Below are 24,203 nucleotides of genomic sequence, written 5' to 3'. Positions count from 1 at the left end.
AGACGGCCAAGTGGTCCCCAGGGCATAGACGGAGGTGGCAGCAGTGTTGCTCTCTTGGAGCTCTTTCCAGGGGGTGCTGGCCTCTCTGCAGAGGGATGGTCTCCCTTCTGAGCTGGATGGGTTCCCTGCTGTACGAGGGGCCAGCTGGACTGCTGCTGCCCTGTCCCCTCTGCCTGGGGCCAATTGTGCCCATCCTTTCCCTGCCTCCTCTCACCCCCACACTCCAAGCCCACTGTGTGCCAGGCTCTGTGCCAAGTGCTGACATACAAAGACGGATAGGACATGGCCCCTGCCCACAGCTTGGGAGAGGGCTGGTGAATATGCACACATTTGCACAAGTAGGTGGATAAGGCGCTTCTCTAACTGGAAAGAAAGGGCAGTGACCTTGACCCAAATGTGGGCAGGTTAGTCAGAGACTGGTCTCCAGGCAGGCCAGGAGGAAGGGTGTTCGGGCAGAGGAAACATCCTTATGAAAGGCTGGGGCTCAGCGGGCGTGTGGCAGTGGGCCTGGTTACACTTGGGGTGGCAGGACTGGTGAAGGTGTGTCCTTCCTCAGCATGTTCGCTCACAGGATCCACCTAAACCACACACCAGGGACTCTGCAGGATTCTATAACAGCTAGCATGTGGAGGTGAGATTGCCAGGTGGGAAGAGGCCAGAAGGTGCCAGGAGGGAGGTGCAGGGGCAGCCTCCATTACCACCGGAGCCCAGCCCGAGCAGAGTCCAGGGAGCACGTCGGTGGTGGGCTGTCCAACCCCAGCCTGAGGCCTGTATCAGCAACCAGACGTGGGTGCATTAGCCTTGCAAAGCTGTGTGCACAAGGCCAGGCGAGCCCAGAACTCCAGGGAAGAACAGGCGTCCCCTCCAGAGCTCTGCTGTAAGATGCCCCGCCTGCCCCCTCCTGTCTGCCCCACCTGCCCTCTCCTGCAGGCACTCTGGTTCCTGCCTTCTCCTTCTGTGTCTGATCGTCAGGCCATGCAGGACAGGGACGGGCAGGTGTGCCCACTTGGATGCCCAAGACAGAGCATGCCCTGCTCCTGCCCAGGCATACCCCCTCCTGCATGCTGCTCGACAGTTGCCATGGTGGCAGGCCCTGAGCTAGGGCCTGCGCTGGGCTGGCAGTGGGGAAGTCTTCCAGGAAGGTGGTAGACTTCGGAGTCTGTGGAGCAGCCGGTACCAGTGACAGACTGCATGTGGGGCATGCTTAAAAACAGCGCCACACTGCAAGCCCGCAATGTATACACAAATGTTGTGCACTTGTACAGAGTCAAGGTCACCAGATGGTCCTGAAATCTCAAGTCGGGTCTGAGGACAGCGAGGCTAGGGCGCAGGGCAGAGGGGATGTGAGCCTGTGGCCTCTGGCTCCAGCTCCACCTCAAGTGGCTCCAAGCTGCGGGCAAGTGACCAAACTGTGGACCCCAGCTTCCTGATCTGCCGATGGGAGGGCGTCGCCCACCAGCAGCACCAGCCCAGTGCTGGCGGTGGTCATCGTCGAGGGGCTGGTGTTGTCAGTCTGAGAAACAGCTACTGAAAGATCAGAGGGAGAGATTACAAGTTCAGGGGCGGAGTGCCAACCGAGGAGTGATGAGCCATCCACAAGTCTGGGCTGCAGCGCTCTTTGATGCAGAGCTGAAGGAAGGTACCGAAGGGCTGAATCCTTGGATGCAGAAGGGACACAAGGCGCTGAATGTCTGACAGACTCTTCCAGCAGCCGCCTATAAGAGTGAAGGTCTGAGAGGCCCGAGGACGTGCAATGAAGAGCCCAGGATACCGACTGTGGGGTCTGGATTTAATCTGCAGCCTGTCTTCTGCCGATGTTACTGGCATTGCCATGCTCGTGGGTCTTCATGGTCTCCCTCTCCTTGCAAACCCAAGGCTTAACCCAGTGTTGCTAGCTGCTCGGCAGCCCTCGGGACCTGGGTCTCCTGCTCATGCAGGAGTGGCCTCCAAGAGGAAGAAACAGAGCTCCGAGAGGGTATCAGCAGAAGGCAGCTGTCTTGTCGTCACCTTGATGTTCCACTTACTGTTTTATTTTTCTCCAGATTCCCTTTAAATTCTCATGGGTTTCTTTTTCATTCACACATACAGCCCTATGGGTGCTAACAGTGTGTGCTGGGGTTGAAGCAGGCTTCAAGGATGCCATTCACTCATGGCTTGTCACATGTGAGTGCAGTCTTCTTTGGGGGGCACGAAATCACCCACTGCCCCGCATGCAGCCCAGCAGGCAGGCATTCAGGAACCTCTGCAGGTCCGGGAACCCGGGGACTGAGGGCCAGGAGGGTGGGCAGAAGCAGTTTCCAAACCTTTTCACCGTTTTACAGCAGTTTACTCTGGTTACAAATCCATATATTCGTGTCATGCTACTTTTTGCCACAGAGAATTTTTTGGAGAACCATGTTCTTTTCAAGGGACAAGGAGGAAAAGTGTCTTTTTTTAGTATTAATTTATTATTAGGGTGTGGACTATTTTTTTTCACTTTTTAATATTATGAAAGAAATTATACAGGCAACCATGTGACACATGATGGCAAATTAAACACATATGCTCCTCAGACCCTTCCCCATGGCAGACAAGCAAGTGTCCCCAGAAACCTGAGGGTCTCTACTGTGAAAGACACAGACCAAGGCAGTGAAACCAAGAAACAGTCCTTTTGATCCCATGCAGACTGTTGGCAAGAAGCAGCTCGTGGGGACCCCGGGAAACGTGAGGCAATGCTGCACAAGGGGGCCTTTCTGGAAGGGCTGGGGGGGGTGGTCAACGGAGGGCCTCCCAAAAGGCAGAGATGGAAATATGAGAAAATCACTGAACCCATCTACTAATTCAAATAATAATAGTTTCAGAAAGAGAATTGGAAGAAACAAGGAAGAGGAGAGAAGTAGTCATTAAAGAAGTCATTTACAAATTTTTCCAGAGGGGATCCCTGAGTGGCTCAGCGGTTTGGCGCCTGCCTTTTGCCCAGCGCGTGATCCTGGGGTCCCAGGATCGAGTCCCACATCAGGCTCCTGGCATGGAGCCTCCTTTTCCCTCTGCCTGTGTCTCTGCCCCCGCCCCTCTATCATGAATAAGTAAATCTTACAAAAAAAATTTTCCAGAACTGAAAGACCTAAGTATCTAGATCGAGGGCCCCCTGTCAGCAGAGTGGATGGAAAGACTCACACTGAGGTACAGTATTGCGAAATTTCAGAGCATTGAGGGGAAAGGAAAGGAGCCATGAGGCTTCCAGAGCCAGTGAGGGAGGGAGGGGAGAAAAAGGGAGGGAGGGGGAGGTCAAACACAATGAATCAGAACTCGGGTAACTGGACCTGCTGACAGCAATGCTGGAAGCCAGCAGGGCCATGGAAGAAAGGTCTCAAAATTCTGGAGGGAAATCCTTCCCAAACCAGCTGGGGTATCAGTTAAATGTGCAGGCAAAGTGAGCACATTTTCAGATGTGCAGGACTCTCAGGGATTTGCATCCTCTGCACTTTTCACACGAAGCCACAGGAAGCTGTGTCAGCAGAATGAAGGAGTGATCCAAGAAGGAGGGAGCTCTGAGATGGATGGAGGGAGGGAGACCCAGCAGGAGGGAGGCCTCAGGGAACAGTGGGCAGGGGCACGGGGCCCAGGGGGACAGGGCCTGGTGGTCCTTGGATGCCAGCTGAGTGCCAGCCTGGAGCAGGTCAAAGGCCCTGGGAGACATTTCTCCAAGAAGACAAAACTGACAAAAAGTCGAATGTGTCTGAAGGTCCTGAGAAAAGGTTGGAGAGCTGCCAGAACGTGGATATGAATTAGTGAGAAATATGCAGAGACTGAGCAGATGAACAGACCAGGTCACAACCAGGAGAAACAGGAGGTTCTGCAGGAGAGGCGTCACCGTGCTTTACCGAAGGCACACATATGAGCAGAGTTAAGAGAGTGTTGGCCGGTGATCTCAGACCAGGATCAGGAGAGGCTAGTGAGGGTGACCAGAGGAGGTCTAGGGGGCCAGGAGGGGCACAGGGAGGGCAGGGGCCACATCCTCACCTCCCACATGGAAAGCGAGCAGATAAGAGACTTGTGCCACTGAGAGACAGGGAGGTGTATGCGAAAATTAACAAGCACCAGGCCATCGGAGTACCCACTCTGGAGGAGGGCAACAAATAGCCCAGAACAACTGACCCTAAAACGCATCCTTCTATAATTTCCATGATATCAAACATAAAACCAAACCTAAGAGAAAAAAAAACAAATATGCACATAACGTGAAATTAACTATGAAACATCGGAAGGAACAGGTGTCACTGAGCTCACTGTGCAGGCGGCCTGTGGGAAAGCCGGGTGCCTCCTCTGCATTCTGAACCCCGTGTCCCCATGGGCGCACCCACCCACACAGCACACAGTTTGGCCTTGCCTGCTCCAAGTCACACTCCAAGAGGGCAGTCCCCTTCCTCCTCCTTCACGTGCGTGTGTCATCCCCTCCTTCTGAGCGCAGGCTGGGCCTGCAGCTTGTTTCTAACAAATGGAAGGTGGTGGAGGTGACAGATGATAAAAAGACCACAGCCTCTGTCTCAGGTGATCCCTACCTCGGGAGAAGCCGCTTGCCCTGCCAGGAGGTGACCTGGCGAAGAGGCCTGGGTGACAAGAAGCCACAACCTGCCCACAGCGTGGGCCTGGAAGCAGAGGCCCTCCCCCTCCACCCTTGAGGCTAAAGAGGAAGCCACAGCCCAGCCCACAGCTGACTACAACCTCAAGAGAGACCCAGAGCCAGGGTGCCCTTTCAGGCTGCCCCTGAATTCCCGACCTTTAGCAACCATGAGATAGGAAACATCTGCCATTGGCAGCTGCTCACTTACAGGACAACTCGTCACACAGCAACAGGTGACTGGCATTGGGGGCTCTTCTGTGAGCTGTGCTCTTGCACGCAGCATATGTGTGATCTGTGTGGCCACCGTGCTTCCTGTCCCATCCGCGATGCAGTGTGCTCAGTCACCTACTGACAAACAATGGGTGCTCTCCAGGTTTGTCCTCTGGCGAGCACTACTGCTATTGCCATCCTCAACCATAGTTCCTGGCGCATCATCTTAGAGAATCTATGGGGACATGCACCCAACGCTGGGTTTGCTGGTTTTTAGGGCATGTACATCCTTAACTTCATTAGGAAAGGCCACATGACTTTCCAAAATGGCAGCACCATGAGGCTGCTGCCAGCTGTAGACTACAAGTCCTGCTGCTCCATGTCCTCATTGATACTCACCATCATCTGAGTTAAGTTTTGCTAAACTAGTGGGTAAACTGGTCCCTCACCATGCTTTTACTCAGCATTTTTCTGGTGAAACCTTGAGTATCCTTTCATTTGTTTATGGGTCATGTTTCCTCTTCTATGGAGTATCATTCCTGACTTCTGCCCATTTTTCTATTGCTTTGTTTTTGTCTGTTTTTCTTTTTGTTTCTTTTATATTCTAGATGAGAACTGTGTCAGTTTTTATGTATTGAAAATTCTTTTTTCAGTTTGTGTCTGTCTTTTTATTTTCTTTGTAGTACTTTTGATGACTAGAAGTTTTAAATTGTACCACAGCTGAATTTATCATCCTGTTCACGTATAGCCAGTGACATATAATTTTTAAAGAAATACTTCCCTATGTGCAGTTATGAGATGTTTAAATGTTTCTGAATACTGAATATTGCCTTCCACACTTTAAGTCTTTAATTCACCTGGAATTGATTTTGCATATGGTGTGAGGTAGGGATATGCTTTCCTTCCTCTCCTGTGGGTAGCCAATCATCCTGGGCCCATCCTGGCCCCCCTCCCACCTCTGTCCTATGGATTCGACACAGAAGTAACGCAGCTTCTGAGCTCTCTATTCTGTTCCATCAGCCTGCATTTCACCCCTGTGGTTCCTTTATACACCTCTTTGCAGCCCGTTCTGCACATGTTCTCGGAGCTTCACGCAGAACAGGTGCTCAGTACGTATCTGTGGAATGACTGTAGCTGGCTTGTTACTTTTCTGTCTCCGTGGGGAAGTGGTGCTTGCTCTATGAGTTCAGTGAAGCATGTTAGGGAGACTCTAGCTGCTCTCTTCAGCAGGTAAAGTTTTGTCATCTGCTGAATTCCTTGGGCTCAGAGTCAGTTCTCACCATTATAGTGAGCTCAGCTCCATGGCAATGGCTGTGACTTGACTCTTTCCACATGGATCTTAGTGATCTGATGGCTCTAGTCATTCATCCTGGGTCTGGTTTGTTTGCTGGAGATTTTTAGGGATCAAGCTAAGTATGTTGCCTTGTCCTCACCTCCCAGTCATTGGCCAGCTTCACACAGTCAGACCCCAGCCCACTGAGCTGTGGACCCTGGCTTGTTAAACTCTCCAACAAAAACGCCAACAACATGTACCCATCAACCCCTTGAACTGACCCACTGATGGGCTTGGAGACCTTTGGTGCCTCCCTTCTCAGAAGCCTGCTCTTTGGCATTGGCAGGGCTGGCTGTCCTGGTTTCCTCCTGCTCTCCCTCTGCCCATCCTTCTTGGCTCCTCCATCTGGCCTCCTCTCCAGCGTTCTCTGCTGCATGCTCACCTTGTGCTCCCACCAGGCCCGCCACTATCCTCACTGACCCTTCTCAGGGACCCTTCAAGACCCAGCTCAAATCTCACCAGCCCCACCCAGCCAGAGTGAGCCTTTGCCTCTAATCCCACACCACCTGGTGTTTGCACTGTCTGCACGCTGCCTGCAGGCAGCCTGTGTAGGACACCCCAGGTTGTCATGGCAGGAATGCACTGGCTGGGCAGCCAGGCTGCCGGGGTTTGAATCTGGGTTTTGCCCCTTAGTTTCTGCATGACCTTGTCCTCAGTTTTCCTATCTGTAAAAGGGGATAACTGTACAATGCATACAGAGTTATTGTTGAGGCTGAATGAGTGGATATTTCCAAATGGAACAGCACCTGGCACCCAGTCACACTAAAAGTGTTGGCTATTGAGCTATTACCATCTTGTGTAAGTCCAGCCTTATCACAGGGGAAGAACGCAAGATCTGGAGCTGGATGCCTGCCTTTCAACTCCTGTCCTATAGATTTCCTTAGGATGGACTTACATCCTAGGATTCCTGGACTTACATCTTGTGTAAGTTTAGCCTTATCACAGGGAAGAACGCAAGATCTGGAGCAGGATGCCTGCCTTTCAACTCCTGTCCTATGGATTTCCTTTTCTACTTTCCTCCCTCAGAAAGTAAGACTTGTTCTTGACCTGGAACAAAGCACTTTACTATCTCAGAATCAGTTTGATCTTCAGGGAAGCCGAGTGTCATGTGTCCCTGACCATCTCACGGGTTGTGGGGAGGAGTCAGTACGGAAGGGCTTTGTCAAACTCAGACGTAGGATACGTGTCCCATCCCATACAGGTGTGACATTGCCTGTTGATGAGCACCCCCCACCCCATCTCTTCCCATCAGATTCCCCCCACCCCCAGGGCCCTTCCCATCCGGGACCCCTGCTACCCAGGCTAATCCCACCAGGACCCATCCAGCTCTGGGCTCATTGCACCCTGGTCCCTTCCCCCAGAACTTCTCCCACAGAGACCTCACTTTCCAGCCACCCACCCTGAGCTCCTCCCACTCTGCCCCTCCCACCGGGGGACCCGTCCCACCCTGAGCTCCTCCCACCTGGGCTCCTCCCACTCTGAGTTCCTTCTACTCTGGCCCCTCCCACCGGGGCCCCTCCCACCTGGGACTCAAGCCCGGGGGACTGGGGCATCCAGGAGAACAGGTGCACTGCCCCGCCAGACAAAGGTGCCCCTCCCAGGTTCTATTCGCCGCTGCCCCACTGCTCTGGATCGATCACTGCCCCTTCGCTCTGGGGTGATTTGCAGTTTGGACTCCTTATCTCTATCAATCCCATCTGCTCCATCTGCAAAATATGCCCGGAATCAGCCAGTCCCTCTGTCCCTACAGCTGCCCCTCACCTGGTCCAGGCTTATCCTCTCACCAGGACTATCACAGCCATCCCCCAACTGATCTGCTTCGGCCTACGCGACCCCCACCCACCACCCCACTAAGCAGCCAGGGGGTCCCTTCAGAAAGTAAGACAGACCCCATCACCTCTCTGCTCAGAAATTCCCAAATCTCTCAGAACAAAAGCCAAAGTCCTTCTGGGGCCCAGGACGACCTGTCTGACCCCAGAGTCCAGGAGCCACCTCCTCATCACTGGGCTCTTGCCACCTGGTGTCTGCACCAATGCTCAAGGACGCAGCTTTACTCCTGCCTCCAGCTTTGGTCCTCCCCATCCCTCTTCCCCAGAAGGTGCTGCCTCAATGGTTTCAGGTCAGCCTCTCAGCAGGGCTTCCCTATCCACCCCCAGCATGACTGCACTACTGCCCCGCCCCTCCCTGTCCCCATGCACAAACTCTTCCCCGCCCCCACCTCATACATACTGGGCTAATTCTTGTATTTATTGACCGTTGGCCCCATAAGAATGGAAACCTCAGGGACAGGACGTTCTGTACTTTGCTGCTGTGTTTCTAGCACTCGAATGAATGAATAAACGATCCCACTTTGTCTTTATCACAAGCCAGCAGGACAAGGTTGCAGGACAGGGGCTCCTACCCCGATGTGATCGCAAAGCAGTGAGGAACCCAAGAGAGCAACTGGCCAAACCAGCTTCTCAGAGAAGACAGTGAAAAGCTGACCCTAAGAATGGCAGCTGCAGTGAGCAGGGGCAGGGTGGGGTAGGTGGCAGTATCTGGGTGCCTGGGCTGGGCCTCCAGCTCTGGCAGCACAGCACCTGCTCGGCCCCGCCAGTGGGACAGTGGCCAGGAGGCTCTGCACTTGCCCCATAGCAGCCACTGTGAGCAAGCCCTCATGCTCTGACTCTGAGGAGGAGCTCTCATGAACTCTGGGCTTTACTCCTACCCCTGCCTCTGCCTCTGTCCAGACTGTCCACACCATCAACTCATTATCCAGCACCCTTAGAAGGCTAGGGGTGTGATCCAGCTTCGGGGGGAATCCCCGCCGTGTTCCAAGGGTACTCCACGAGCCTTGGTTCGGAGGCTCTGAGACATGCTTGCAGGGTGGGACAGAGCCACTGACGTGAAGTCAGGTAAACAGTGAGTGGCTGATGGGCCACGCTACCTGTTGTGGCTGCAGGTGAATTCACATCCAAGCAAAGAAAAAAAATAATAAAGTTCTTTCTTTTCTTAGAAACAATTTCCCTAATAAACATCTTGAAATGTGAAATAAACGGCCTTGGGGACACAGGCTGTCCCGAGCCTGCCAGCCCTCATGCCCAGGGTGGTGTGCTCACTAGTCACTCTGCTTTATCAATGTGGCTACTGTCCTAGTTTTTAAGAGTTGGCTTGAATTTAGGAAAGGAAGGGTGCTTCCTTCTACCTGGTAATTCAGGGCAGCAGCTCTGGATCTTTCCAAAGCAAATCTAATCTTTTCTTTCGAGCCCCAAGAGCTACCAGCATTGGGTGCAAGGCCTCCACTTATTTTTAAAATGGGAGAGGGATGCCTGGGTGGCTCAGTGGTTAAGCGGCTGCCTTCAGCCCAGGGTATGATCCTGGAGACCCAGGATCGAGTCCCACATCGGGCTTCCTGCATGGACCCTGCTTCTCCCTCTGCCTCTGCCTCTCTTTCTGTGTGTCTCTCGTGGATAAATAAATAAATAAAATCTTTTTAAAAATAAAAATAAAAATAAAATAAAATGGGAGAAACCCACCACCAGCCCAAAGCACGACAGCTGCAACAAACCAGCTACAATGTGCCACCACACAGACACGGCTTGTTTCCCCTCTGTGGACACAGTTTGATGTGGATTTTCTCACAGATGTGTGGGCACGCATGTCTCCTCTGGTAGTTTTCTGTGCAGACTTTCACCAAACATGGAAGACTCAGGACATCAGGCTGGTGTCACATGTGGATGCAACTTCTCTTGACAAGCCGTGGTGGGACGTCTGAGCAAGGACGCCCAGCTCAGCTTTCTTCCATGTGCATTTCTCATCCCTTGGGTCTCTTCCTCCCCGCATTCTGTTTGTCCAGCTTCTCCAGTCTGCAAATGGAGGCAGCATTCCTTCCACAGGCTGCTTCCTTCACAAAGGGGAGCACTGTCAGCCTCTCTGAATGGCTATTAAATTAAAAACCAGATGGCTCATCTGGCAGATCCTTCTGAGTCAGTTTCTCTATTTGCAATGTTTTCTTTCTTATTAAAAAATATTTCCATGTTTCCTGATTTGGAAATGTTTAATAAAAATGCATGAAAATGGAGAAAAACAATATGCTTGGAAGGAGCACTTTAGCATGGGAAGCACGTCTTGCAGGGTGGCTGGAGGTGGAGCACGGAGAGGGCACAGGGTGCACATCCCAGCCACTTCTCTGGCTCCCTTCTGTAAGACAAACGTCTCTCAAGGGGTCACGTTGATGGTCGAGTGCAAGGCCCTGCTCGGTGCCCGGTGCATGTCTGGGGCTTGCTGAGTGAGTCCCTGTAGCCGATGGCTACAAATGAGCCCCTGCCACGTGCCAGGCTGGGCACCTGCTTCATGAAACATACTTTCCCATGAAGAAGGCTGACGCAAAAGCAAAAAAGGCCAAGTAGCAAGTGAGACAAGCACTGGGGATGGCACGGCATGGTGCACCTGGCGGGGACTCTCTAGGACAGGACCCTGAGGCCACCCGGGGCAAGTAGTGGGGAGGTGAGGTGGGAGGGGCCTCCAGGTAGAGGAGAGGCAGGGCAGATAGTCACCAGCCTGGACGTGGAGGAGTGGAGCCCGTGAGGTGTTGGCACCTCTGGCCTGTCTGCTGGGCCACCTGCAGCCCGGGCCCTGTTTCCCTCTTTCCCTCCCCACTGCTTCTGAGGTTCAAGGTTTGAGGTTCCTCTGGAGACTCTGCACTCCAGCTTCTCCCTCATCCTCTCTCTCTCTTCTCCATCACCTCCCACCATGGGCTCTCATGGTGCATGTGCTCTTGGGTTCACCCTTCTGCATGGCCTGAGCCAGCCCAGGAGGCCAGGGTCTTGGGGAGTGACACTCCAACCCGGCCTCGCTGCCCTCCTGCTGTGGGCCCCAGGCCCTCATTCAGCTCCGCCGACCTGGGTGGCCACATGTGAGCGTCCACTCCTGGTCAAGGCTTGCCTCGACATCTACCATCCATCAGCGCTAACTTGGAAGCAAAGTTCTGACTTCTTCACTCACAGAGACAAGAATCCCAACGGTTGGGATTCTCGTAAGGCATTTCCTCCAAGAACTTAGAGGTGGTCTGTTTCTCATCTCATTTTATTTCTGGGACACTTTCTGTGAGGTAGGTAGGACTGCATATATAGCTCTATCTTACAAGATAGGAATAATCATTACTGTTTGTCAAGTGTGGCCACATGCAACATTATCTCAGTTAACCTTCATGATAATGAGTTTTGGATCGTCATTTCCTGTTTTCTTGAATTGGAAACTCATGCTCAGCCATATTAGGGAACTTGCACAGAATAAAACATCTACCACATGGTAGAGCCTAAGTGAGAGTTTGGCTTTGGCTGATTCCACAGCCCCATCTTCGACCACATTGATCCTGCCTTTGAGGAAGTGGAGGCCCAGAGAGGTCCACAGCAGAAGCTGCTGGGGTGCCTGTCTTTCTTGGGCACCTGATCCTGGATTTGTATATCAATGAGCTGGCCTTACAAGGGAGCAAGCCAGAGCCAGGGCTGCCCTGTTCTGCAGTGTAGGTTGTGCAGGGTGCAACTCCAGGGAGTGCCATTCACGGAGATGTCCATGTGAACACTGCCTCCTGGAGGGCAATGCTGCGTAGGCAGTGGTCCTGGTTGGAGCCTCAAAGGAAAAAAAGGGGGTCTTTCCCCACTCAGTTATACTTTCCAAAGGGAATTAAAGGCAGGCAGCTCCTCAGGCAAGCCAGTGTTGAGGAGGGCACAGAGCTGCAGGCTTGCCTGGGCAGTGTGAGTGTGGAAGGGAGGCAGGGACCACCCTGGGGGCAGGAACAAAGAGGAGGGTAGAAGAAATGCCCTGGGAAGTTCTGTTGCTGCTGTTTCCCAGAGCAGTGGGGCTTCCAGGTCAGGAACACGAGCCCTACTTGCATAGCCTCACCTTTAGAGGGGAGAGTAGGTGCCTGGAAGAAGGGGACCAGGCTGCATGGCCTGGGCTGCAGGATGCTTCCTGGGTACCTGCTGCCAACATATAGGGTGTGGCCATCTCTGACCTCTTTCCACAGGCCTAGGCACGTAGGTGCCACAGGCCCTGGCCTTCTGGGGCTGGGCTTTGCCTACAGGGGGATGAGTCTGGGGGAAGCTCAGCCCAGGGCTGGCCCAGGCCCACCAGCTCCACTGTCAAACCTCATGTGGGAAGTCCTGGGATGCATCAGAATCATGCTGATCCTTAAGCTCAGCATCGGAGAGAGGACTGGAGCTGGCCAGCACACCCGGCTCTCCCGCCAGGGGAAGGGGTCTACCAGGAGGAACTCGTAGATCCCTGGAGTTTCCTGGCATGCCCTGAGATCTCAGAGAACAGCTGGGAGGAGAGGCTCATGTGCTGGGGTGCGGGCCAAGGGGCTCAGACGCCCCCCCTCCCTGCTGTTTCTGCGGCCTTGGGAGCCGTGAGAGGATGCAGCTGGGCAGGACTGCCCTCCACCTCTCGAGCTAGAGGACGGCAAGGGGCAGAATGAGGGGATGTGGCCGCTGGAGGCCCCTTCTCATTGCAGGGCCTGAAGGCACAGGTCAGGTCACCCCTTGTCGCTGTGGCTCCCACCCTGGCTGCCTTCAGGGGCCGCATCTGCGAAGACACGGATTCCCAGGAGGCCTGTCCTGAGTCGGTCCACTGGTGACCATGTCCTGTGAACACAGGAGTGGCTGCGCCAAGGGTCTCTGCCCATAGAATGGGCTCCTCCCAGGGACTGTTGGCGCAGAGGCCCAGGACTTTCTCAGGGACGGAAAGACATGGACACACACTTGAGATGGCAGGAGGCACCTTGCCTGTTGAGTCATCTTTGTCCCTAGGAGTCACTGAGTCTTGGGTTGCCTCCAGCACAGCAAGCCTCACTCCTTCCAGATAGAGGTGAGGCTGCAGAGGGAGTGGCGGGCCCAGCGCTCTGTGCCCCTTGCCACCCAGCCGCCCCTTCTGCCCGAGGCACCAGCCATGTGTGCCAGCGGCTGGGCCCAGGACCAAGACCCTCCACCAGGGGCTCAGATTCTCTACCACTTCTCTCCTCTGGTCATGGGTTTCCTTATCCGTAAAACAGGAGAATTTGGCTACATGAGCTCCAGAGCCCCTTCCAGCCCCATGGTGGAGGTTCCTTTGATCACGCTCTGCCTCGCATCCCCTGCCCTGTCTCTGAAGAGCTTGTGGCTGGGTCCCGACCACAAACACAGACACCAGGGGTCTCCACAGATAGGTGGCCTTTGGTGTCCTGGGGGGGAACATGATACCTTCAGGGGGGACTGGCCTTGACCCAGCCTCCCTTGCCCCCCGCTGCCAGGAGCTGCAGCAGGTGACTTCCATGTTACATGGAGCCTCTCCTGGCCCCTGGAGGAGACCGTTGGCCCTTGAACACGCATGAGTCCTACGACAGGGCAGGGGACGGTGAGCGGATATGGCGACTGAGCTCGGGCCACCATACCAGTGGCTGCCTCTATGCCCTCCTGCCCCCTGGCAGCTCAGCAGGGCCTGGGCTCCTTCATCTGGACGCCGGCCTCCCTCTGCTTTACAGGAAGCAGCGTCACGAAGATGCTCTCTACACGTTGCCAGGCAACAGACACTGCCTGGAAACTACAACCCACCTCTGACCCTTCTCTGGACAAAACCCGCAGAGGAGGGAGCGCGGAGCTTCGGAGAGCGAAGGCGCAGCCAGACAGTTGTCTACATGCCAGGAAGCAAACAGACAGGGAGGAAAACCTGCTCACTGGCATGAGGGAGACAGAGAAGGAGACATGGAGGGAAGCCTCCTTTATTTATTTTTGGGTCAAATTAGTCATGATTAGCGTCGGGGCCACTGATAGTGACAGTTCCGTGGCAAACACACATCTCTTGGCTCCTATTTTTACTTGGTAAGTGATTTTAATAAATGCAGCCTGAGCGACGGCACAATTCCCCACAGACCCTCCAGGAAACACAACTACCCTGAAACAAGGATCTCCATGGCCTTCGTGGTCACCTGCTCACCCCAGCACAGGTTCATTTGCTTGTTAGTCCAGTGGCCTAGGGCTCTGAAACTTCAGAGCCCTGCGTGGGTCAGGAGGGCCAGGCTGGTGGTGCCCAGCAGCCAGGGGCCACAGAGGAGGGCCTGCAGGAGGGTCACCCTAATTGGGCAGCAGCCTGCACCACCTGTGAGCAACAGATGGTTTTCCTTCCTTACTCACCTCCTGCAGGCGCTGGGCACTCCGGTGGGCATTTCCTAACGGACTCACCGTCTGCTGGGGGAGAAACAATCAAATGAGCGACCTCACGCCACAGTGAGCGAGGCCTGCACTGCCCTGGGCCCGTGTTTCCATCAGTGACATGGAGAAAATACTATAAAAGGTTCCTGCAAGGGTTTAGCAGAATGCTGTACAGAGAATGCAGCACTTAACATATGATGGCTCCCCCCTCCTCCAGCTCCCCGGGCCCTGCCACAGCCCTGCCAGCCCTTGTGCTTCACCAGATTTGGCCACAGAGACAGTCTGGCAACCTCAGGAGGGTACAGTCTAATTTCTAAAATCATGAAAAGCCTCAAGACGCATTTATCCCTAAATAAAACCCACAGTTTAAATTATAAACAGGAACAAAACAAATTAAGGACGCTGGTAACTAAGTGGGAACATTTTCATGTGTTAAACTTGACAAAATAATTATAAAGCCATATCCAGTTAACTATATTCACGTTTACTTAACTCTGTAAGTTTGACAATATAAGTGTTTACTTTATTAATTCTGACATATACTTTCCAAAACCCATCTAGCCAGTCACTCCCCCACCCCCACTCCGACGTGTGGCATTCAACACAATGGGCTTTATTACCTGCACCCGCTAACAGGAAGTGGCTTCCACTAAAAACCAGTACCAATCACAGTCTCCGTCTAGGTACCAGAGAGATGCCCTCACACAAACTGTAAAGTGACTTCATAGCCCAAACTGGAAAAAAAAAAAAAAAAAATACAACAACAAAAACCCTTACATTTTCTTTGCACATTTTGCTCTTTCTCCCTTGGCCCCAACACAGTCACATGAGACAACCTTCCAGTTTGGCAAACACCCTGAGAGCTGTGCAGCAGGCAGGCAGGCCCCCAGGTGCCAGGTCTCCACCGCCCTGCCAGCCGGGGGACAGGACAAGTCCCTGAGCATGGCTGAGCTGCCAGGCCCTCTCCTCCTGAATGGGCCTCAACCTCTCCCTGTCTGCGCCTGTCCCAGGGCCGGAGAAGAGCAGGAGGCCTGTGGTTTATGGCCTTCCTGGCTTTTCACGCCGTCTCTTGTTGGAGCTTCACAACACCTGCCGCCACCTTCCCACCCCGCCCCAGGACGTGGGTAAGACAGCTTGTAGCTCCAATCTCAGATATCAGAAGAATGAGACCCAGGGACAGAAAGGACCCACTGCCCGCCAGGATCCAGCCACAGGCCCAGGCACCAGTCTCAGGTGATGGAAGGTAAGTGACTTGGCCAAGACCACACAGCCTGGCCCATGATACGTGAGGCTGTGAGTCTGGGCTTTCTGACTTCAGTGCCACTGCTTCCGACTCCACACACAATAAGCCTCACGTTTAGAAAGGTGAGGTGGTGTTATAATTGTTGCAAATGTTACTGAAATGGAACCAAACTGGTTTTATCAGGGGTGGACAAGGACTGCCTCGGACTGCCAAGGGCCCGGACGTTAACATGGGGAATACGGACTGATCTCCTAGGGGTGCAGTGAGAGGTTTTAGGGGAGCAGGTCATACCTAGGGGTAGGATTTGAAGCCAGAGAAGCTACTTCGCCAGGCCTGTGTGAGGTGGCAGGAAGAGACGTGTTAGAGAGATTACAGAGTGAGAACCGCAGGGCTTGATGCCTGAATAGAGCTGGAGGGAGGTGGGCACAGGTGCAAGATGGTGTGTGGTTTCGAGCCTGAGAGGTACTTACGGCCCAAGAGCCCTTCTTCTCCCTTTTGTCCCCAGCAAAAGAACCTAGGAGTGAGCAAGGCTCTCCATGATACATACCATGTAATCGACCAACGAATGCAAATGAAAATGACGTGTTATTTCCAGGAAACGTCTTTAGAGAGAAAGCATATCTGACTTTCTCCCTTCGTCCCTCCTGCATGACAGAAGGTAAAAATGGGATGGCTGGAGCTCCTGCAGCCTTCTTGAAGTAAGAGGAAGAAACCATGACCCAAAGCTGGCAGGGCAACAAGAGAGAAGGAGCTGGGTCCCTGATGCTCTGGAGCTCCATACCTGCTCATGACTGACCCTTTCCAGGCTTCTTTTGCATAATAAAGAAACTTCTCTTTTGCTTAAGCCACTATTATTTGGGGGTTTCCTGTCACTTGCAGCCAAAAGCTAGCCCTAAGGAAGAAAGCTCCTGAAAAACGAAAACAGAGATGGAGAGAAACTAGAGGTGGCCTGACTCTGAACAGAAACTCAATGTCCAAGATACTCAACGTGTGAGAAAATGCACGTGATTCAGCCTGCGGCTCTCAGAGTGCTGGCCAGTCCCACCTCCTGCCCCCTCCCCAGAGGTTGCAGTGGCCACCCATCTCCTTGCCCCAGTGGCTTCTTCCCTGCTCCCAGTGGATTCTCCACATGGGTCCTTGGCCACATGCTTAGAACGAGCCAGACTGTATATGGCTCTTCTAGTTGTACACCTTTGGAGGCTTCCTGCTGCCCTTGGCACCACCCCCTCCATGCAGCCCAGGCTCTGCCACAGCCACATGCCCTCAGCCCCCCAACCTCCTGCTTACTCCTCACCACGCTCTTCGCTCTTCGCCACCTTTGGTGTACATGTCATGTTGTTCCCTCTTCCTGGAAAGCTCACCCCCTTGGTCTGTAAATGGCTTATCGGGTCTCAGCTGACACACATGCTCCCTGGAACGACCTTCCGAGCAGGTTCCCACTCAGTAGGATTGCTCTCCAACCCCATTACTTAAAAAAAAAGTCATTGCAACCATGTGTTTTAACTCCTTCACAGGCTGCAGGATAGATCTGAAATCACTTATTTGTTTCTCATTATCAGTTTTCCCTGGTGGACTATAAGCTCCATGAGGGTCATGTTTTATTTTCTAAGGTGTATTTATGTCCTAACACAGTGCCTGCTGGATAGTTAGACTCCATAGGATTTATAACATCATGATTTAGCAAACTATTTGTCATAGAACATTGCCCCTCAGGGGAGAGGCTTGGGAGGCACGGCACACGCATGTGTCCGTGGATGGTTGTCTGGGGGCGGGCGTGATGACAGGGATGACAGACGGAGCAGCATGCCCAGTTCAGGGAAGCGGAGTTGGTAGACGACAGCCTGGAAGGATGGTGCAGAGAGCCAGGGAGGGGACCTCAACACTCAGTGCTCCATCCTATCAGAGGGAGGTCCAAGGCAGAGAAAAGGCCCCCACCCCTTGCTAAAGCTGGCAGCGGGACAGGAGCATCTAGACCTTAGAGCCCTGCCTGACCCCCACATGATTTCTGAGCAGCCTCTGGCCTCAGCCTCCGCTGCAGCTCCCATCAGGTGGTGGGCCATGCCGGGCCACAGGGCTCAGGCCAAGCAAGCGTGAGCAGAGGCCCCGGGACCTGTTCACCATCCCCAGGACATTGTACCTATTCCACAGGCCCGGGCCATCCCTGCAGGCTGCCCTCAAGCTGCATTAAACATAGTTATGGAGGGTAACATCCAGAAAATGAGAGGCTGCTACCATCGTGGGCACTGGATTCAGTCTGGGGCCCACTCTGTGGGGACACAGATGAGCAGGGAGGAGAGGAGCAGGAGCGGGAGTCTGGTCAGAACAGAGTCCCATGAGGACCTGTCCAAGGAGCAGAGACCATTCATTTCAGGAAGATGAGACTGGTTCTCCAACACCGAGGGTCTTGGGTGGAAGGGGGACCCCAGCCTGCTTCACTGGAGGCTCATGGTGTGCCACTCATTGTGCCCTCCACTGGGAGCTTCCCATGAATTATCCCATTTCTCAGATGTCCTGAGGCTAGCTTGTCCATGGTCACCTGTCACTAAGAGCCCAAGTAGGGCCCAAGCCCATACCTGCCCAGAGGGCAATGGCTTAACTACCAGCCCGTTGCCTGAATTTCTTTGGTGTTGATAACAGAAAACAGAGTTAGGACCTAAGTCACAAACAACACGGAGTTTAATTTCAACCAATATTAGAAAGATATTTCTATGTCAGAGCTGTCTGTAGACGGACTGAATGGTCTTTTGAAGTGGTGAGCTTCCCGTCCCAGGGTGTGTTCAGTGGAAGCTGTACGACTCTGGCCAGTTAAGTACATGACGACCAGGAACCGAACTGTCGCCTGCCCTGAGTTCAGGCCACATCCATTATAGACTCAACCTCTGAACACTGACGCTGCTGTGTGTGGGGCTCAGTTAAAACATGTTTAAATTGCCAAAAGGAGTTTTACTAACTCACTTTGTGCCCCATTCTGGGGTCGGCCTGCAGGGTCCTTGTCGGCAGGCAGCTCCCATGAGCCTCCTGAGAGAACATGACCACATGTGTTAGGGCTTGTGGATTCCCAGAGACACTACTTAGTCCTAAACTCTTAGGCAGTGTGGGGGCAGGTACTGGAGAGTTGAGGGGAGGGTGCCGTCAGGGGCCATTTGGAGCATGACCTGTTCTTGCCCACATTGTTTCCCAGCTCAGCTCCCAGGGTCTGTGGGGCAGTGGAGTCTGTATTAAATGGAGGGAGAAAATCTCATGAAACCATCCCCATGGTGCTAGGAGAACCGGGGTTGTAGGCCCCACGGGGTGGGTGGTGGCGTGGAGGGGACACAGAGCCCAGGGTGGTGAGGGAGCACCCCGGCCCAATCTGGGCCATGCAACACATGGAGAAGGCCTGTGGCTGAGGGCCCAGTCCCTCCCACTGGGTACCTGCCCAGCAACACAGGGTGCAGTGGGTCACCAGGGACCAAAAAAACAACTGGAAGTGGAAAAGTTGACAGAATGCTGTTTTCCTGTCTTGACTCATGCCAGCCCCCCACGTAACTGAACTAATGCAGCCTCCAGGAACTCCTCCCTTTCCTCACCTTAGCTCACTCAGACCACTCCAGCCCTAACAGGATGTGTGGTCCTGTTGTCCCCTGGGACTGTGACCCTGCCCCGCTGGCCCCAGGCCCTTGGGCTTCCCTGGGACACACGCACCCACAGCGGGGTGCTGCCCCTGGCAGAACCGAGAACATGGTCATTCCAGCCGTTTCTGTGGGCTCTGTTGTCTCTCATATCCCAGTGGGGAAGGGCTGGAATGACCCAGCTGGACAAAGAAGGCTGGTCCTTAGACTGCTCCACCAAAGGCAACATCTAGAAGGCAAACGGACCCTGGCCCCATCCCAGCAGGGAGGTTAGGGAAACCCAGAGTTTAGCAGGACCCAGGCTGGGGTAATTCGGGGATTGACTTGACGGGAAGGATGGAGAAGTCACACCTAAGGCAACAGGGAGTTCACTTGGCACCTGCGCATCCCAAACTTCCTGCTTCAGGACATTGACTTTACGGACACTCATCATTTCCCCAGTTCTTCCTTCTCCTAAGCACTGTCATCCCTATTATATAAGTAACCTATTATTATTTAATATGAAAGTATGAATACACTGGTCACAGATGAACCATTTCATGTTTAAATGTCAAAGAGCATAAATCACTGCAAATACAGAAGAGGAAAGACTTGCTGAATCACAGTCACTGGGAAAGAGAAAGTGGGCTGTAGGAGAGTAAAGGTGGGGGAATGTCAGAGGAGCACCTGGCACCAGAAGGCAGGCTGCGGGGGCGGGTATAGGGGAGCAGCCCTGGAGCAGAGGCCCAGCCCCAAGCCACTGCTGACTTCCTGAATCCTGAGTGCATAGACACCAGCCCTCCGGCCCTTGCCTGTGCGCGTCCCGACAGCAGCTCCTCCCCATGGGAACCACCTGTCCACGTTGGCGGCCCTGAGTCCGGCCAGCCCCTAGCCCCCTAGCCAATGCTGAAGAGCCCCTGGAGCCATGCGTTGGTCACACCTCACCTGCAGACTCCACCCGCCTGGACACCAGCTCTAGGTCCTTCCAGGAACGTTCCACAGGCACCAAGGGGCTGTAAGCAACACACCTGCCAGGGAGAGAGGACTCAGGTGGCTCATGGAGGCCACCCTGCCCACTAAGGCTGCTGGCTGCCAGGCGGGCAGGGAGCCTTCAGAAGAATTTCACTCTCTTCTGAGAAAAATTATATGTAAAACCTGAGCCATTCTAGTTTACTTTCCAAGCCCTGTTCACATGAAATTTGAGTTCCTGTGGAAGATGAAGAGGGATTTTACAGAGGGAGAAAAAAGCAACTGCTACCTCTTTCCACAAAACATAAACACGAGCACAATGTCATGCGTTTTCATTGTAGAAAATACATGTAATGGGTAAATCAATCACATGTAATATCCCACAGAAAAACTGTAGTATTATGTGTTTCCAAGCATTTTCTATGGATCTGGTATTGATTTTAAATTGGAGATACCCTATGTAATACTATTTCTGTCCTCCTTTTTCAAATACTATACAATAACTACTTTCCTGCCTTATGGGCTTCAAAAGGCTGATTTTTTACATTGTTGCCTAACTGTGCATCTCACAGATGTGCTATCATTCCTTTAACTACTCAAATCCTGGCCATTTATGTGGTTTCTTATTCTCCACTATCAGAGAAGGTGACATAGTAAAGAACATTAATATCAATTGATTATTCTGTTAGAACAGCTTCCTGGAAGGGAATTACTGATTGCAGTTCCAAACTCCACAGAAGCACCCTCCCCTCCACCAGACCTGCTGTCTGTATTCCCCAGGCAGCTTCTCCTCTTGCACCCTACTCCTTGTGGGAGGGACCCCCCCCCCCAGCAATAGCAGCTTTATCCAGCACTGCATCATATTCATTTAAATTTGTGTCAATTCCAGAGGAGATACCATCACTATGTAGTCTTCATTTGTGGTTCTGTGACCAGTGAAGCTGGATGTATGTGTTTCTTCCAAGGTGGTTGTCTGGTGTTATGTATAGCCTTTTTTTTTTTTAAACTGAGATGATTTTTTTCTGATTAGCTTCTGAGACTTCTTTGCATAAGAGGGATATTTACTTCTCCTCATGTTTGCTGCAAATATTTTCCCTAGTGTAACATTTGCTTTTAAAATAAGTGTGTATTTTTTGGAGGACAGAAATCTAAAATTATACGTAGGATGTAAGCAGATACAACAGTCTTCTCCTTCATGTTTCTTCTGAGATTTTAGGCATGATAGTTCTTTCCCATCGCAGGACTGATTAAATGTTCACTTTGTTTTTTGGAGCTTGCTTGTGGTTTCTTCTTCACATCTGACTCTTTAATCCACCTGGAATTTTGCTGGTGGCTGGTAAGGAGTGGGCTCTGATTTGGTTTTTCATCCAGGTATCTAACCTCCAATCTCTCCATGAACATTTACTGGAAAACCTATGGCTTCCTAACTGGTTTTCCTTCTCATCATTGAGTTCTTACATTCTAGGGTTTATTTCAGGGTTTTCCAGTAGGTTTCATTGATCTGTCATTACTCATTTTTCAGTAATGCCATAGGGACTTACTTGTTTTATAAATATTTTAATATCCAGCAAAGTCCCCCTCAATGGTCTTCTCTTTCAAATAAAGTTAAGCTATTCTCATTTATTTATTAAAACATCTTCAGAATCAGTACTTATTACCCCTTAAAATTCCTTTTTGTGTTTTCCAGCTTTACTTGATTAGATTTATTAGAAGTTGGTATCTTTTGGATATATAAATTCTGTTTTTCACTTTATTAATTCCTGTCTTATAATCTGTTCTCCCAAGGCTTTAGTTTCCTAATGCATTTCAATTTATTCTATTTATTTTCATGCTTTATTTTTTTAATAAAAAACTTCCAGGATATTTTTCCTGCGTGTACAACTTTGGTCACACTTTGAGTTTGGCTATTCAGAGTCATCGTTGTAATTTTTTAAATAGTCTTTAATGGTAGTTTGAATAATTCTCTTTTGGCCAAGTTGTAGCTGAGGAGATTACTTCAAAAGTTCCCCTAAAAAGTTTTCTTTTAATTGAATTTTTATGGCCTTGTGGTTAGAGAATATGTCTGAAGATTTTTTCTGATATTTTGAAACATGTGGCCAAGAAGTTGATTGATTTTTTGTAAATGTTCCATGAAAGTTTAAAAAGAAGATGTATTATTGTATTGTATTGTATTTTGTATTCAATATTTAGGTTGTTAAAACAGTTAATTCAGGTCTTGATCTCCTTGTTTGTTTTTGCATAAAAGTTCACAGTTTACTGTGTATGGTACTTTTATTCATATTAAACAGTCCTTCTAAAGCATTTAATGCTTTTTGCTTTGAATTTAAGTTGGTTTAAAATGAGGACTTCTACTCAATCACCCTTTGGTTTGTACTCCCTAATAAATCTCTGTTATTCATTTATTTTTCTAGGTCTTTACGCTTTAGGAACGTCTTCTGTAAACAGCATGAAATCAAATTTTGCTTTTAAATCCTATCCTAAGAGACACTGCCTCCTAACAGGGGAGGGAAACTCAATTATGTTAGATGTTATAGATTGTAAGTTTGTTTTTTCATGCTTTCTCTGTTTTTAAATTCTTCCTACTTCTTTGGTCTTTCTGTTTCTGACGTGTATATGACTCACCCAGGGATGTGGAGAGTGCACATCCTCAAGGTAGGGAAAAGTGGGGCTCTCGGGCAGGGTCCTGAGGTCTTGGGTCCACCACTCCCTGGCTCTGGGACCCAGCACACTGCTTTGACCTCTCTGTGCCTCAGTTTCCTCCCACAGAGATTGGCAACCACAGTGGCCCCCACACCTCACGGAGCTGGGGTGAGGGTGACTTGAATACTGGGTTGATGCTGTTGTATGCTATTGTCAAAATTCTACCTGTGGTTAACTTTAGGTTTAAAAAATGATTTAAACTATATTTCTCTAATTATTAAATCGAGTGATAAGGCTTTTAGAGTTCTCTTCTCCACCTAAGATGATGAACTTAGCATGCTTTTATTAATCATTTTTAGCCTTCTCTAGATTTTATAATCTGAGGGTCTTAAATGTCATGGAATCTTTTATCATAAATCTACTCTTTCCAGAACCTCCTTTAGAACATGGTTTTGCAGTCATGGTTAAATGTACCTTGAGTTCATGGTTCCCTGGCTTGTGTGCTGTCTACCTGTCCGACTTTACATCCTTGCATTAAGACCTTAATTGTGATTCATTTCCCCAAAACACGCAGCTTGTTTACCTTCTGAACCCAAAAAACTCCAAGGATGACCCGTTCTTGCCTCCCACAGGAACAACACTCGTGTCTGCAATTCAGGGCTCCTGAGGAAAGTCTGCTCAGTGCTGCCCACGTGGCCAGGATTGCTGAAACTTAGGTTTCAGTAAACTTTCCAGAAAATGAGTTGATTAGGATATCTCTGGACCTGACTGTGTCCCGGTTCTGAGAACAGCCTGTTCCCACCTGCCTCACCCCAGTCCCTCCACCCCTCCCCCTCAGGCCACCAGGTCTAGGAAAGTTTTCTTGGCGTATGTCTTTGATTATGCTGTTGTCCAGATTGTTCTGGTTTCTTCCTCTGGTCCTTGGGCTTAGCCTTAAGTCTAGAGCCTCCGATGCTGACCTGCCATCCACCTTCTCATCACTCTGTTCTGTCCTACATTCTAAAAGGACTTTTAAGCTCGTCCTCCACATTCCACATTTTAAAAAATCCAGTAGCCTCCAATGTGAACGTTCTTTATACTAAAACAATTTTAGCTTTCTGGAACTCTGTGCTTATATGAACTACACACAGTTCCCTGTCATGTCTGCTCCCTCACCCTCTGTGCAGAAATCATAGCCTCCTGCACCATTAGGGGAGCCTGAGAGCCTCCTAAGGCTCTCCTCCCTCCCAGCCGCTCTCAGGATGATCTACCATGACCTTCCTCTTTCTTAATTAGCGAGTGTGTTTGCAGGGCCCCCAGGAGGATCTGCACCCTCCCCCGTCGCCCTGCCCAGGAACTCCCCATGGCCCAGGGGGATCAGCTTCGACCTGGCACACCCTGGCACGTGAGCCCCCTGGGCTCCCCGCTTCTCCCAGGGGCAATGACTGCTTCCTTCAGCTAGAGGGCAGGC

General features: G+C 51.5%; 1 protein-coding gene and 1 long non-coding RNA gene across 8 annotated transcripts in view; one reads left to right on the top strand and one right to left on the bottom strand.

Moving 5' to 3' along the window:
* The window catches only part of KCNN3 (potassium calcium-activated channel subfamily N member 3), a 133,022-nt gene that overhangs the window by 28,095 nt on the left and 80,724 nt on the right, over positions 1-24,203 (bottom strand). Inside the window, exon 1 of one of the 7 annotated variants that reach the window (XM_038543217.1) lies at positions 14,294-14,340. The exons of the other annotated variants lie outside the window; for them this stretch is intronic. Within the exon in view, the coding sequence (XP_038399145.1) occupies positions 14,294-14,325 (32 nt within the window). The 5' untranslated portion in view covers positions 14,326-14,340. Of the gene's footprint in view, positions 1-14,293; positions 14,341-24,203 lie in introns of those variants that run through there. 7 annotated transcript variants of the gene reach the window in all.
* On the top strand, positions 13,745-16,344 carry LOC119872570. Its single transcript, XR_005362383.1, has 3 exons — positions 13,745-13,981; positions 15,322-15,554; positions 16,060-16,344. It is a non-coding gene; the product is annotated as an uncharacterized LOC119872570 (long non-coding RNA).

The sequence above is a fragment of the Canis lupus genome, chromosome 7 (genome assembly GCF_011100685.1).
Source record: "Canis lupus familiaris isolate Mischka breed German Shepherd chromosome 7, alternate assembly UU_Cfam_GSD_1.0, whole genome shotgun sequence".
Classification (NCBI taxonomy): Eukaryota; Metazoa; Chordata; class Mammalia; order Carnivora; family Canidae; genus Canis; species Canis lupus.
This window is presented reverse-complemented; position numbering and strand designations above follow the sequence as displayed.